The following is a 15,474-nucleotide window of genomic DNA, read 5'->3' as shown; positions in this document are numbered from 1 at the left end:
CGATCTGGCATGGCTTATGCCTTCGTGCTGCTGCAGGCCAGTTAAACTTGAATGAATTGGAATACAAGAGTGATGACTTGTTTATAAGACCATGTGAAGAATGAAGAATGCATGTTTTCTCGTTTCCCACTTGATTCTACTTCCCATCTCTGTACATGAGAAGACAGCCTTTCAAAATACAAGAAAGGAGGAAATAGGAAAAGAGGAGAGATAGGTCAGGGACATGGTAAATAAGCTCCTTTAATTCCTAGGGGCCATATCCTAGTAACCTTTTTAAAATTTAAGGTCCTTTTAAAATGGCTTTTTAATGAGCCCTTTTGGTCTTGAAATGGTTAAAAAAAATGTTGTCTATGCAAAAGAGGAGGAATGGTGGGTTAGTGTGGAAGACTGTTTGAATCATGTTGCACTCCAGGGGTTTTGGGAAAGGTAAGATCTTGAATGGGAAGAGACCACCCAGAAGTCAAACTGGTTTTATTTTAATAATTTCCATCTTAAGACTGTTTTGGCAGGAAGTCTTGAAATTGGATTTTGACTCCTCTGGTTTTTGGGAGTCAGTCCTGCTGTTGAGGCAAGTTTGATATATACAAATCTATTGGGACAATGGCTTGGTACTCAACAAAACACTGGCTGTGTGTGGAGTGGGGGCGGTGGTTGGAGGTGATAGGTGGGCGGAACTCAATGGTGTATGCTGGCATAGTGTGTGGACAAACACCACCATATCTGAAGTCCTTTCCTCCCTCTGCCCTTCTTATGTTGGGGTCTCAGATGACCTCTGAGTCTTCACAGTTTATCCCCTGAAAATCCCACAAGAGAGGCTGTTCACAGTCCGGGAAAGACTGCCCTGCCATTCTGTATTTCAGGCACTAGAGTGGTGTAAAATAAACTTGCCTCTCCAAATATTTATGGGTCTCAAAAGAAAAAGACAAATCGATACACATTTTCTTAAAACCTCCTGTGGAGCTGTTGTGCTTGACTGCTTTGCCAAGATTTAACCTAGAAGCTTCAACGTTCATTTGGGCTCTGTGTTTTATAAAATTCTTTTTTTTTCCTCCTGCACCAAAGGCTAATGTTTATACACATGCAATGTTAATATCAGGTTATCTTAGGTTTCTGTACTTGAGAGAGAATATATTTTTACAGTATTTTTATAGTTCCTTTTGATTCCTGAATATAAATTATTCTCATCACTTGCTTTTAATAGGACTTGTGATATAATATTCATCTAACTAGAGTCCTCTCTGTCTGTGATTTCAGGTTTGGAAAGAAATCCCGGCCTGCGATGTATGACGTGAGCCCTATCGCCTATGAGGATTACAGTCCTGATGACAAGCCCTTGGTCACACTGATTAAAACAAAAGATTTATAATCTTTTTTTGGATTATTTTTCAAAAAGATGAGATACTACACTCATTTAAATATTTTTAAGAAAATAAAAAGCTTAAGAAATTTAAAATGTTAGCTGCTCAAGAGTTTTCAGTAGAATATTTAAGAACTAATTTTCTGCAGCTTTTAGTTTGAAAAAATATTTTAAAACCGGAATTTGTGAACTCCATAGACTACGTTTTAATGTACTTTCAGCTCTCTAAACTGTATGCTTCTACTACTGTGTGCTCTTTTCATGATAGACACTATCACGAACCCAGATTCATTTCTGTGGTTGTTACAGAATAAGTCTAATCAAGGAGAAGTTTCTATTTGATGTGTGAGTGCCGGCTTTCTGAGTAGAGTTAGGAAAAACATGTAAAGTAGAGTATGATGCATAATAGAGTATACCTGTTACTTAAAAAGAAGTCTGAAATGTTTGTTTTGTGAAAAAGAAACTAGTTAAATTTATTATTCCTAACCCGAATGAAATTAGCCTTTGCCTTATTCTGTGCATGGGTAAGTAACTTATTTCTGCACGGTTCTGTTGAACTTTGCGGAAACATTCTTTCGAGTTTGTTTTTGTCATTTCTGTAATAGTTGTCAAGCTAGACCTTGAAAACATACACTATGAAAGGGCCTAGTGAGGCAAATTATGATCAATTTGGCTCTCTATTTTCCTTTAAAACGTCAAGGTTTTTATATTGTGAGTAACTTAAATTTACGTTTGAGTTGTTTGTTGCTAAGAGGTAGTCAATGTAAGAGAGTACTGGTTCCTTCAGTAGTGAGTATTTCTCATAGTGTATCTTTATTTATATCCAGGACATTTTTGTGACTGTATTTGATTGATATATGCTTCTTCTGATTCTTGCTAATTTCAAAGAATATTGAATAAATGTTATCAAGTCAAGGACACATTTGTCTATTTTGTTCTTATAAAATTGTATAAAAAATCTTGGATCTGATATTGGCTGTCAGACAATCCTCCTATTTATGAGATTCTAAATCTTCTGAGGGGTACACCTCTGTGGCTGCTGGAGCCCTGCCCTTAGCTTCTGGGAGCCTTTCTGACCTCCTCGTTGTCAGTGAGCTCATCCCCGCTACTTGTCAATGTGAAGGGTGGGAAAAAATAACAAGAATTCTTATCTGAAGCCTTGCATCCGAATTTGCCAGTGAATGGTGGCACGTGTGACTGTTCGGCACATTGAAATTAAGAGATGCTGCTAGGCTTTCTGCGCAGGCACCTGTGGCCTCAAGAAATACCCTGTGTGCTGCTATCTTATGGAGGCCAAAAGAAATCACCTTAGCAAACCACGCCTTCCTCAGTCCTTAGAAACTAGGAGGCAGTTTAGAGTCATTGTGTGTTCAATTCTATTTTGTATCCAAATGCTGCACCGAAGTCCCAGAGTTATTTTTAAAAACACATTTTTAACTTCGCATGGGAATGTTTGGTAAGGCCAAGAGAAGTGCTGAAACCAGGTGTGAGAGAGCGTTTTAAGCAAAAATAATTATTTAAGATGCTTTTCCTTCCCTCTCTACCCTCATAACATCTGTTCCTATTCCTACAAATGACACAACAATACACCCACACTCTGATTATTAAATGATACAGTGCAATATGTTAACATTTTTAGTTTAAGTGTTTGGAAGTGAAGTAAGAGCAAAATATTAACTTGGTTGGTTAAGCGTTCATGAATACAGACAGCAGAGAGTATTGTACAGACCTTGTTTACTCCATCTTCCTGCAGAAGACTCTGTTGATTGTGGGGTACACAGACTCCTCCATCGACAACAGGAGTGGTCCTAGTAACATTGATGTGAGTTGACCCCCAACATTTTCCTGTTGGTCTCTGCATACCCTAGGACAATGTCCACACTGCTGCATGTCATTTGCTTATTGATCTTCGTCTGGACGCTGCTTTAGGTTGCATACCCCGAAGCCATTTTCAGTCTCCCAAATTCCTAAATTTATTATACACGATGCACCTTAAAGGACTTACCTGAAAAGCTAAACAATCTGTTATCAATCACAATTTGTTTTTTGAAAGCAAATGAATGGAACCTACCAATTTAGGATTTGGGGCAGAGCCTTCTGACAGTCTGAGAGTGGCTACCGAACACACCTAAAGGCATTCACTTATTCATTTGAACATTTGATAACAACAATTCATCTCATTGAACACTAATTCAGTGTCAGAAGGATGGTGAGCAACAAGAGCTGCACAAAAGGATCCTGGCTCCTGAGTTCGTGGTTTGTTTTAAACTAGATCTTGAGCTAATAAATAAATATAGAATTACTCTTGAAAGAGCTCAGCAAAGATAAGGTAAATGCTACTCTGTGGCAGCGTGTTTGTAGCAGAGTGGATTAAAATCTTGCTTCAGTCATTCACTTGGTAATGACTTTGGACAAGTAATTCTCTGGGTCTAATCTTCATGATATGGAAAATGGGGATCATGATAAGACCTCCCTTGAAAGATCTTTGTGAGAAACACCAGAATGCATGGAAATCATTTAGATCTCACACCCCCTACCCCGCCCCCCGCAGCACATATTAAGATTCAATATATGTCAGCTATTGTTATTGTTGCTGTTCTTGTTTTAGATACAGACTTTAACAGAAAGTAGGTGAGTACTCTCACTTTGATGGTTAGTGACTGTGATCTGCAGTTAGTGCATCCTAAGTTGTGAATAGTCCTCCTAGAGTATGGACCACATTCTCTAAATGTGTGCATTGCAGCAACCCTGAAGGTGAGAGGTCTTGCACCTAAGGTTTTTTGTATATTCCAAAGAAGTTACCTGGAGATCCAGCAGGGAAAAACATTAGTTTATTAGAACTTATAGGAAGCACCAGTGGTAGCAGGTGGGTGAGGAAAGGGTCCATCCATGAGTCACCGATGGCAGTGGGCCAATGCAGAAAGAAACTAGCTCCAGGGCAGTACAGTAAACAGTTTTATAGGCAAGCAAGTCAATTAATCAAATCCCTATCTAGTGTTTACAATTACATAGATTACACATGACAAATACATTGCCTTCAGCTTTGCTTGATCACTTGGACCCTGTAACTCATTACCGGGATATGCATGCCCTCAGAGACCAGCCTTAGCCAGAGGCTGCTCCTGAAGGAAGGGTGATGGGGCAACAGTTCATGTCCAGACCATGCCCCACAGTGTGTCAAACACTCCTCCATCTTAAATTGTTACCTTGCACTGTGAAAATAGTGCTTGATATGTAAGAATTTACTACTAGTCAGGACTTCTTGAACTAGTGGTGGTCTTATACCTTAGTGGAGTCAGAATAAGTTCTGTTCTAATATGTGGGTCTTCACAAGACAAAGCAGCTATATGTAGTGACAGAGATCCCTACCACCTAGAGATGGTATAGTAGTGTCTCCAGCTCATTTGGGAGTTTTTTTCAAAGCTCTTCATTCTTGCAAGAAAATGGCACATGTTGTTAAGTTATTTCCAGGTGGTTTTAACAGTTGAGAGTTGGTTTCTTTGGCATACATACCAAAGTATCTACTTAGCACAATGAAGCTTGGGCCGCTGACTCTGTCACTTATTGATTGTGTCCTAGGCTTCTGCTTCATTTCTTGAAGAACAATTTGGTCTGACTGTGATTTTTCTCAAGAACTTAAAGGTGTCTGGGAGTCTGATCTTTTCCCCAAACAATGTTGTAAGTCAAGATTAAAATAATAACCTTTCAGGTATAAATAACTTTGTCACAACTTTTACTGTTAAAAGGTCTTCTAATTTACGTGTAAGAACAAACATAAAAATCATAGGAAAGAAAGATGTATATTAAATAAATACATAATTTTAAATAAACACTCATAACAATCCTGGCCTCTACCATTGGGTGCCTCTACCACAGACTTTTCTCTATCCTTCTTCTGATTCACCATAGAATTGAAAATGCCAGCTGCCAGCTTTCCAGCCTCCCTTGCTTTTTATGGGTGAGAATGTGGTTCAGTGTTGGCTAGTGGGAATTTTAAGGAAATCTGAGACATGCTAAAAATATTTTTCTCCCTGATAAAAGAGTGGTGGAGTCAATAAAGAATCATCAGATGCTTCTGAGCTGAGGAAAAGTTTTCTTATGTTACAATAAAAAGAGCATACATTTTGACATCATTCACAATAAGTTTTGATTAACCCTGATATAATTAGAATTCTTTCTCAACCTTACTTTTTTCAGTACAAAATGGGAATGAAAGTAGCTAATTTAGAGCAGAAGTTGCTATGGCCCACAAGCCAACATATAACCCAATACTTGTTTTTGTAAAATCTTTAAGAGTAATTGTATGTGTGTTAATTTTTAATAAGCTTTTTATTTTAGAATAGATTTTGATTTACAGAAAAGTTGTAGATGTATTACAAAGATTTTTCCATATAATCCATATCTGGTTTTTCTTATTAACATGTTACATTAATGTAGCAAGTTTGTCACAATTAATGAATCAATATTGATGCCTTATTATTAGCCAAAGTTCATACTTAATTCAGATTTTCTTGTTTTTTATCTACTTTCTTTTGTTGTTGTTGTTGTTGTTCCTGGATTCCAGCCAGGATACCACATTGCATTTGGTCATCATATCTCCTTAGGCAACTCTTGGTAGTAATTATTTCTCAAACTGTCCTTGTTTTTGATGACCTTGAAGGGGACTGACTAAGTGTTTTGTAGGATGTCCCTCTATACAGATTTTTATGATGTTTTACTCATGATCAGACTGTGTTTGTTGGTTTTGGGAAGGAAAATCACAAGGATACAGTGCCATTTTCATCACATCATATCAAGGGTACATGCTATCAACACGACTTATCACTGTTGACATTGACCTTGATCCCAGCTGAAGTATCTGTCAGGCTTCTCCACTGTAAAATTACTCCTTTCTTCTTCTCTGCATACTGTTCTCTTTGGAAGGCAGTCACTATATGCAGGTTTACACTTAAGGAGGGGGGAGTTATGGTGGACCTCCTTAAAGCAAGGTAGCTACATACATTGTTTGAAATTCTGCATGAGAGACTTGTTTATTCTTCCTCATTTCTTTCTTTATTCAGTAGTTATTCATACTAGTATGGGCTCATGGATATTTATTTTAGACTTTGGCATATAACCTAATTCTTTTAAATTAATTTTTTGGCTCAAAATTTTCCCTCTTTGGCCATTGGTGCCTGTGTACCTTTGACATAGTCCCGTCATTGTGTGAGTGTAGGTGTATGTACATACATTTTAGCACATTCTTACTTTCTGGCACTACAGGATGCTGCAGGCTCATCTTATGTATTTCCTGCCTCAGCCTTAGAATCAGCCATTTCTGCTGGGAGTCCTGGTTCCTTTCATTGAGAGTAGTTTATACAGATAAACATTTGAAACTGATTGGACAATAGCAGACTATCTTAGTTCATTTGTGCTGCCATAACAGAATACCTGAGACGGAGTAATTTTTAAAGAACAGAAATTTATCCCATAATTCTGGAGGGCTAGGGGTTCAAAACCAAAGTGTTGGCAAGCTTGGTGTTTGGTGAGAATCTGATCTGTGCTTCCAGGATGGTGCCTTGTTGCATTCCTGGAAGGAAGAAACACTGTGTCCTCCCATGGTGGAAGGGATGGAAGGGGCAAAAAGGGGAGAATGGTGAAATTATTTGTCAAGCCATTTTGTATGAACACTTAATCCCTTTCATGATGTCAGAGCCTTCATGATCTAATCACCTCCTAAAGGGCATACCTCTTAATACTATTGCCTCTGGGATTACATTTCAATGTATGTATGCATATATGTATGTGTGTGTGTGTACGAATATATGTATGTATGTATGTATGTGTGTGTGTGTATGAATATATGTATGTATGTATGTATGTATGTATGTATGTATGTATGTATTTATAATAGAGACAGGATCTCACTATGTTGCTCAGGCTGGTCTCAACTCCTGGCTTCAAGCAATCCTCCCACCTCCACCTCCCAAAGAGCTGAGATTATAGGCATGAGCCACCATACCCAGCCAGGATTAAATTTCAACATGAATTTTAGAGAGAACAAAAAAATTCAAATCATACCACTAACTTTGAACCCCAATTAAGTGAAATATTTCCTACCCTCAAAATAATTTCATTCTCCTCTTTAGTGGACTTGTATAACAAAATAGGATGCTCAATTATTATTGTATTTTGACTTTCATTAAAGTTTTGTGAAATGTTGCTTTTTCTCTTGTTATGCAAGTATACAGGTATGCATGAAATTCTCAATTTAAGTCTTGACCAGTAAAGCCTAAAATATTTAATATCTGGCTCTTTTAGACAAGGTTGACTGATCCTTGCTTTAGGGCAACATTCTACAGTACAAGTAAATAACATACTTAACAACCAGCACAGTGCTGATCTATTGTAGACCTGTGGTGCTTGTGAGTACATGTCTCTATTCTCACCTGAGAGCGAGCTCTTTCAGGACAACTTTGTCTCATTCAACTTTATCACCCTCCTGCCTGGCGCATTGCCTGACCTTCAGAAAACCTTTATTAAATGTTTCAGTTGTTGAATAGCAAAACATGGAGTAAGTTAAAGGAGGTGATAGAGTAAGCAGATTAGGCCAGGAAAACTTCAAGGTGGTAGGAAAGTTACAAGGTCACTGATGCCTATAGCAGTTGTTGCAAAATCACACTTGCAAGCAAGGGGCCTAGCCATAGGAAACTTCCCACCTACCTGCCTGTTAGACTCTTACCAGTTACATCTGTAGCATTTTAGTCCTTTACCCGGGATGCTTGTGGTCAAGAGCTGAACACCATGTGCAGTAATAGCAAAGGTTGGCCTAAGAGAACTATGACCTATTTTACCTTCATTATACACTCATTATACTATCATTAGCATTGTGGTTTCACAAAATCTCCACCTGCCAGGATACCATGACTGTCCTTATAAGAGCCTATAAAATCTGAAATTCCCCCGCCCAATGTGAAGGAGGAGTAACAGAGATTCAGTTCTGAGACCATCCATTTTAGGAAAAACTCATCCCAAACCTACTCCTCAACACCAATAAGAATAAAAGTTATAGCCCAACAATAGCTGGGTACAGAAGCAGCAGCTTTCTGTAGGCTGTTTCTGCTTGTTTCCCTTTCTCAAGTGTGAACTCTTCTTTGCTTAATAAAGCTACTTGCTTACCCAACTTCTCTGCATGTCTATTTGCGAATTTATTCCAAACATGAACACAATAACCTGTCATCGACCATCTCATGCCGGGAGCAGCACCCTTTCTCTCGGTAACAGAGGGGAGATTGTATCCAGGAGAACGATGAAATGATGTGGGAGAATGATGGTCTTAATAATATGAGGCAAAGGCCCACATTAATATGGAACCAATGGGAATGTGCTAAGGAATTTTACACAGTTATTTGCAAAATCTCTGCAAGATGTCTGTTCTTCTTATCTATTGGCCTGGCCTGGCCTAGAGTGGTCAATAAGATATTCTATTAATTGTTTAAATTTATCTCACTCTCTTACAAACCACAATACTTATAGGCGATATTATACACTTGGTTGAGAGCCTTGGAGGGGAGTCACAAAGAGGGATTATATTGCATGGGAAAAATGGCTTTCCACTGTAAGCAGATTCCACTTCCCCTCTTATTCTGTTGCTCTTGTATCTCTCTCTAAAACCATATGGAAGTTCAACTCTTGTATTGTGTAGAGAAATTGTACTCACTCTCACAATCCTTAGGAATTACTGTTCTACCTCAAGTGCACATCAAGTATATTTGGACCAAATGTTGGTCTGTTCTTAAAAGAACTTTCAAGTGAAATTTCCCTCCAAAATTAAATTCTCCATATGTCGTTTTATTTAATGTAATTGTTAGAATGCCTCTGGTGGAAGGTGACAGCTGACCCAATATACACGCTGAAAATATTCTACCCCGTAGTCTGGGAGCAAGGTGAGCTTTAGGATCAGCTTGAACCAGAAGTTCTCACTCCATTTATTTGCAGTTCCCTTGGTCCTGCCCTTATATTTTTGTGTAGCCACTCACTCCATCTCTGCACCATTTCTCTAATCCTACATTATTATTTCTCATCATACTTGCTAGTATCTGACAGGCCATGGAGTTTCTTCTATTGTTTATTTTCTGTTTTCCCTGGTAGTACTTAAGCTCCATACTCTGGTCACTGTCGTGTCTGGAACAGTAGTTGGCACATAGTAGCTGCTTAAGAAACATTTGTTGAGCAAATGAATGCCAGGAAATTCAAAGGATTAACTAGAGACTGACTCAGAGCCTCACTCTTAGGAGTTAGAGAATTTCTTCCTCAATCGTCTACTAACTCTCATTGGCCAAAAATGGGTCAATTGCAGGTTTTGAAATTATCCCTTATATGGCCAGCTAAATGCCGTACACTCACTGGCAAAGGCCATCATTCCTGGCCAGTCACTGCTGAGGGGCATGAGATTATCCAAAAGCTGGGACAGGAGTCATCAACTCTGGAAACATATGGATGTACAGGGAGGAGTGGAGTGAGAGAAGCATCTTAGAGAACTGAAGTACAGTTGAGATGGGGGAAGGTGAGTGGTCCTAGGGGGCAACTAAACTCATGCTCTCCATCTACATATAGGTAAAGGAGCGAGCAATGCAGATGGGGAAGGCGAAGAAGTACTGGGCTGGGAATTTACAAGCTTGGATTTTTTTTTACTTTTGGGGGGTACTTTTTATTATTTTATTTTATTATAGAGATGTGAGATACAAGTGAGGATTAACTACATGGGCAGGCTGCATGCAGGTGAAGTTTGGGCTTCCAACTGGCTCTCCTTTCCCTGGTAGTGGACTTGATACTCTTTTTGCTGTCACGTGGTCATCACTCTTCCCTTCCCTCCTGTGTGTTCATATGATTATTGTTCAGTGTCCACTTATGAGTGAGAACATGTGGTATTCAGTTCTTGGTTCCTGTGATAATCACTTAGGATTACAGTCTCCAACTCCATACAATGTGCTGTGAAGTCCATGATTTTGTTCTTCTTTATGGCTGTGTGATACTCCATCATGTGTGTGTACCACATTTTCTGTCTTTTTTAAATTAATTTTTATTGTAAAGATGTGCAGCACAATTCAGGGTTAGGTATACAAACATTGATCATGCACACCTTATCATTGTCGATAAGGTGTGCCCCTCCCCCTTTAGCAGTTTCCCTCAACTGCCAATCCCACCCCACCCCCCGAGAGTTTCCCAATACTGCCAGTCATTTTCTTATAGCATTATAATTGTTCAAGGTCCTCTTATGAGTGAGAACATATGGAACTCTGTTCTTTGTTTCTGTGATAAATCACTGAGTATGATCGACTCCAAATCCATCCAGGTTGCTGCAAAGTCCATATATTTGTCTTTCTTTATAGATGCATAATATTCCATTGTGTATATGTACCACATTTTTTTAATCCAGTCCAGCTTCGATGGGCAACATGGTTGGTTCCATGTTTTTGCTATTGTGAATAAAGCTGCAACAAACATACGTGTGCAGGTATCTTCTTTGTAGAATAATTTGAGTTCCTCCAGGTATATTCCCAATAGGGGAATTGCTGGGTCACATGGAAGATCAATTCCTAGGTCTTTAAGAAATCGCCACACTGTTTTCCAGAGAGGTTGTACCAGCTTGCATTCCTACCAGCAGTGTAGAAGCGTTCCTTTTTCTCCACACCCTTGCCAGCATCTGTTGTTGTTTATTTTATTAATGATGGCCATTCTCACAGAGGTTAGGTGGTATCCCAATGTGGATCTGATTTGCATCTCTCTAATGATGAGTGAGGCTGAGCACTTTTTCACGTGTCTGTTGGCTGCCCGTATATCGTCCTTTGAGAAGTGTCTATCCATGTCTTTTGCCCATTTTTTAAAGGGACTGTTTATTTTTTTCCCTTTGGTGCATTTGAGTTCTTTATAGATCCTAGATGTTAGGCCTTTGTCAGATATACAGTTGGCAAATATTTTTTTCCATTCTGTGGGCTGTCTCCCTGCTCTCTTGATGGTTTCTTTTGCTTTGTAGAAGTTCATTAATTTGATAAGGTCCAACTCTTCTATCTTATATCTTAAGGTATTGGCCTTTAGGGTTCTGAATAGGAATTGGTTTCCAGTTCCAATTTCTATAAGGGTGTCTCCTGCGTTTCCTAAGGTTCTTATAGTTTGAGATTACGTTTAGGTCTTTGATCCATTTAGAGTTAATTTTTGTGTATGGTGATAGGTAGCTATTTCAATCTTCTGCATGTGGTCAGCCAGTTTTCCCAAGACCATTTGCTGAGTAGGTTCTCCTCTCCCCAGTGGTTGTTGTTGAAGTCTTTGTCAAAGATAAGTTGGTTGAGGAATTGAGGCTTTGCTTCTGGAATCTCTAGATTCCATTGGTCTATGTGCCTGTTTTTGTACCGATGTCAGGCTGTTTTGATTCCTGTAGCCTTATAGTAAAGTTTAAAGTCTGGAAGTGTGATACTTCCTGCTTTGTTTCTCTTGCTAAGAATTGTTTTGGCTATTCATGGTTGTTTATGTTTCCATATGAATTTCTGAATTGTCATTTCCAGGTCTGAGAAGGATGATGTTGGTTACTTAATGGGTATTGCATTGAATCTGTAGATTGCCTTTGGTAGGATGGACATCTTAACAATGTTGATTCTTCCTATCTGTGAGCATGGAATATTTTTCCATTTGACAAACCTGGATTTTTATTTTAGTTCTTTCTCTGACAAGCTGACAGAAATTGGGTGAGTCATATCACTTCTCTGGGCCTGTGCACTGTCATTTTTAATATTGAGCAGTTGAATCATGGTAATAACTCAGCTTTCAGAACAGATATGATCCACAGATGTGTTTTTATTTGTCTTATACAATATGTATAAACCAAAATTTAAAAATATTTAGAATCTCTCTCACACACACAGATCAATTTTCTGGTTTACTTTGAAAACTCAGACGTGTGGACATACTGACCATATTATCACATTGCAGTAGGTGGCTAAATCTGAAATGAAAGTATCCTTTTTAGATAGTTGGACACAATCTCCACCACTCCCTATAGTCTCACTGACACTAGAAATGAGTGTTAGTGGATCTTATTTGCCCAGTTATTTTCCTTTTGTTTTTGCTTTGTTTTCTTTTTGTGAATAAACATTTCTCTGTAACTATACTGTCAAAACGAGTAAATGGGATTATATTGAGAAGGTTGTGTGTTTCAAGAAAATTGAGTGTAAACATAGTTTATTGTGAAAATGAAGACTATTTGTATTTAATACCTCAAAACACCTGATTTATTCACTAATTTACATTACCTTCCTGGCCCCTGAGGATCTGAGTTTCGAAAGTCAGGACTAGATTGGCGATATTCAAAGTTATTTTTAACAAAAGTATATTGCCTTCCCGTGAAATATCACATGGAAGTATGGTATATAAAACAGATTGAAATGAACAAAATGCTCTGATCAAACCTATTTAAGAAGCCCTGGTCTTTTGTCCCTTTGCCCTCATCTGCACACCACCCCTAAACTCACGGGTTTTTGAGATGTGAGGAACCCTAAGAGTCCCATAGAGGACAATTTGAAAACCACTGGACTAGCTAAGTCCCTAAGGCTCTTTATTCCCCCATCCTTCAATCTGTTTTTCTGTCTAGCAGATAACAACGGAGTGCTCTGCATGTGTTAGGCACTAACTGAATTAGCTGTCATTAGTTTTGTAGACCTCACAGATACAGTACTTGCCCAGTAGATGTTAGATGATAGAGTGAAGACAAATATTAGTAACCTGTCATTGCAACAGATTACAACAGCAGGATGTTATGGGAGTTCATAGCAGAGAGGACCCAGGAGATTTTGTAGAAATCAAGGAAAGTTTCTTGACATGTGACATCTAAATAAAGACCTGAAGGATAAGTAGGATTACCCAGGGAAAGGCAGGGAAGGTGTTGGAAGTCTCAGAGGGTGAGAATGGACACTTCTGAGGAGCTAAAAACAATGGAGTTAGGATCTAGCATCATCGTACAAGGTTAGAATAAACAGGCACCATTTGATGACTCTGCAGTTTCACTTCCAGGTAAAAGTCCAAGAGCAACAAATTTAAGCATTCACAAAAAGTTGTGCAAGAATATTTATAGCAACCTTATTCATAATTTTCCACAATAGAATACCACTAAAAAATAAAAAGGAAAGAAGTATTGAAATATACAGTTACGCACTTCTATCTTGCAGGTGTAAATCTTGAGCTAAAAAAGCTGGACACAGCAGTAGACCTAATGCATGCTCTGTTTATGTGAGATTCCAGATGGGGCAAAACCAATTCACGGTGACAGAAATCCAAACAGTTGCTTCTGGATATGGAGGGTGGGAGGTTAACTGGGAAAGGGGAACAAAGGGAATTTCTGGGGTACTGAAATAGTCTTTATCTGGATTTGAGTGATAGTAACAAGATAAAATACATCTGTCAAATGACATCAGATTATAGACTTAAGATTTGCGCATTTTACTGTAAATGAAATTTAAAACATCAATAAAGCTTAAAAAACAAAAACCACACCAAAAAATGTGCAAGAGAGAGGGAGGGTAGATGGAAGATGGCAAACTGGGCAGGAGACAAAAGACTTCTGGGTGGGGATGGGGTTGTTTCCATGCCAGGACAGGAAGAAAACAAAGGTCATGTGTTAGTGGGGGGGGAGGAGGAGAAGACTCTGATGCAAAGATTCAAGCAGAAATGAATTGTAGTTAGTGCCTTATAAACCTCAGTTTCTGGATTGAATCAGCAACTCCATGGTTTTGCAATGTAGGTTTTGCTGGGATGAATTTCCATGCTAGTCATTTAAAATTTTTAAATCTGCAGATTAAAATTTAACCCACAGACACATTTCCAGACTGCTGTGTGGCAGTAGACACCAGAAGACAACCAATTGTTGTCAGTTTTTTGCTGGTTTATTTGAAAATCTCCCAGTTGCTAATGAGAATGTTCACACAATTGAAATCTTTTTCATTATTAAACAAGTCTTTGTGGAAAATACTCCATGGTCAAATTATTTTTTAATAAGATGATTTCCTGCTTTCCCAACCCAAAAGTCCCCTTAATAATTTGAAATTCAGATATTGTATTTCCTTATATTGGAGCCAAGCAACTCTTGCAGTCTTTCAGAAATGTAACTCCCATGGGGAATTTCCATTTAACTCATTATAGCATGATCTTTCTTACAGTGAGATGTCTGTAAATTCCTTGACATAAGGAGCATACAAACACAATAAGCATACAAAATAAGCAAACAAGATAACCATACAAAGTGGTTCTTAGACCAAACTGAATTTTAGGCAGAACTACTTCAGAACGTACACATATGTTATACTGTGTGTGTGTGTGTGTGTGTGTGTGTGTGTGTGTGTGTGTGAGCGTGCATGTGGGGGGGGGGTTATAGAGAGAGAGAGAGAGAGAGAGAGAGAGAGAGAGAGAGAGAAGACATTCTATGGAAGAGTTTTACAACCAATAAACTAGACCAGAGCTTCTCAAGCTCCTCACTATTGACATTTTGGACTGAAAAATTCTTTGTTGTTGAGGTTGTCCAAATGTGTCTCCAGATATTTCCAGATATCCCCCAGGGTTCAAAATCACCCTGGATAAGAATCATTGAGCTAGATAATGTTTTCTCTTCTATCCTTTTCATCTTTTCCATCTGCCCATTTATTTATTCATTCTCTGCTTTAATTCATCTTATTCATTGATCTGACAGCTCTTCACTGAGCACCCACTGTATATGGCTCAGTTAGTGTTCTCAAACACTTCCTTATAACTCGCTGGTGTTTCATGGCTGGTCTTGGGGTGTGGAGCCAGCAGCCTACTTCTTATTTTGAAAGTACTGAGTTCTGTAAGTGTCTTGTCTTTTCGTGATTTCGAATGATTCAAGATTTTCTTTGTGATCAGATGACTTGCACTCACTAGTCCCATAAAAGTAGTTAACATTTACTAAAGATACCTACATGCTGGCCACAGTGCTGAACAGTTTACCCAAATTATCTTCTTTAATCCTCACAAAAACTTTATAAGCTAGAAACTTTTGTTACTGGTATTTTTTTTTTTTTTTTTTGAGTTAGAGTCTCACTCTGTCGCCCAGACTGGAGTGCAGTGGCCGCTCCCGG

At 38.6% G+C, this 15,474-nt stretch overlaps 1 protein-coding gene across 1 annotated transcript in view; it reads left to right on the top strand.

The window, feature by feature from the left end:
* LOC103274258 (delta and Notch-like epidermal growth factor-related receptor) overlaps positions 1-2,277 on the top strand; it is a 103,983-nt gene extending 101,706 nt beyond the window's left edge. Inside the window, exon 7 of the mRNA XM_008071720.1 lies at positions 1,255-2,277. Within this exon, the coding sequence (XP_008069911.1) occupies positions 1,255-1,366 (112 nt within the window). The 3' untranslated portion in view covers positions 1,367-2,277. The remainder of the gene's footprint in view (positions 1-1,254) is intronic.
* The last annotated feature ends 13,197 nt before the right edge of the window (positions 2,278-15,474 follow it).

The sequence above is a fragment of the Carlito syrichta genome, unplaced genomic scaffold (genome assembly GCF_000164805.1).
Source record: "Carlito syrichta isolate Samal-C Ts95f unplaced genomic scaffold, Tarsius_syrichta-2.0.1 Scaffold314676, whole genome shotgun sequence".
In the NCBI taxonomy this organism is placed as follows: Eukaryota; Metazoa; Chordata; class Mammalia; order Primates; family Tarsiidae; genus Carlito; species Carlito syrichta.
The sequence above is the reverse complement of the archived record's forward strand: the minus strand, read 5'-3'. Positions and strand labels throughout refer to the sequence as shown.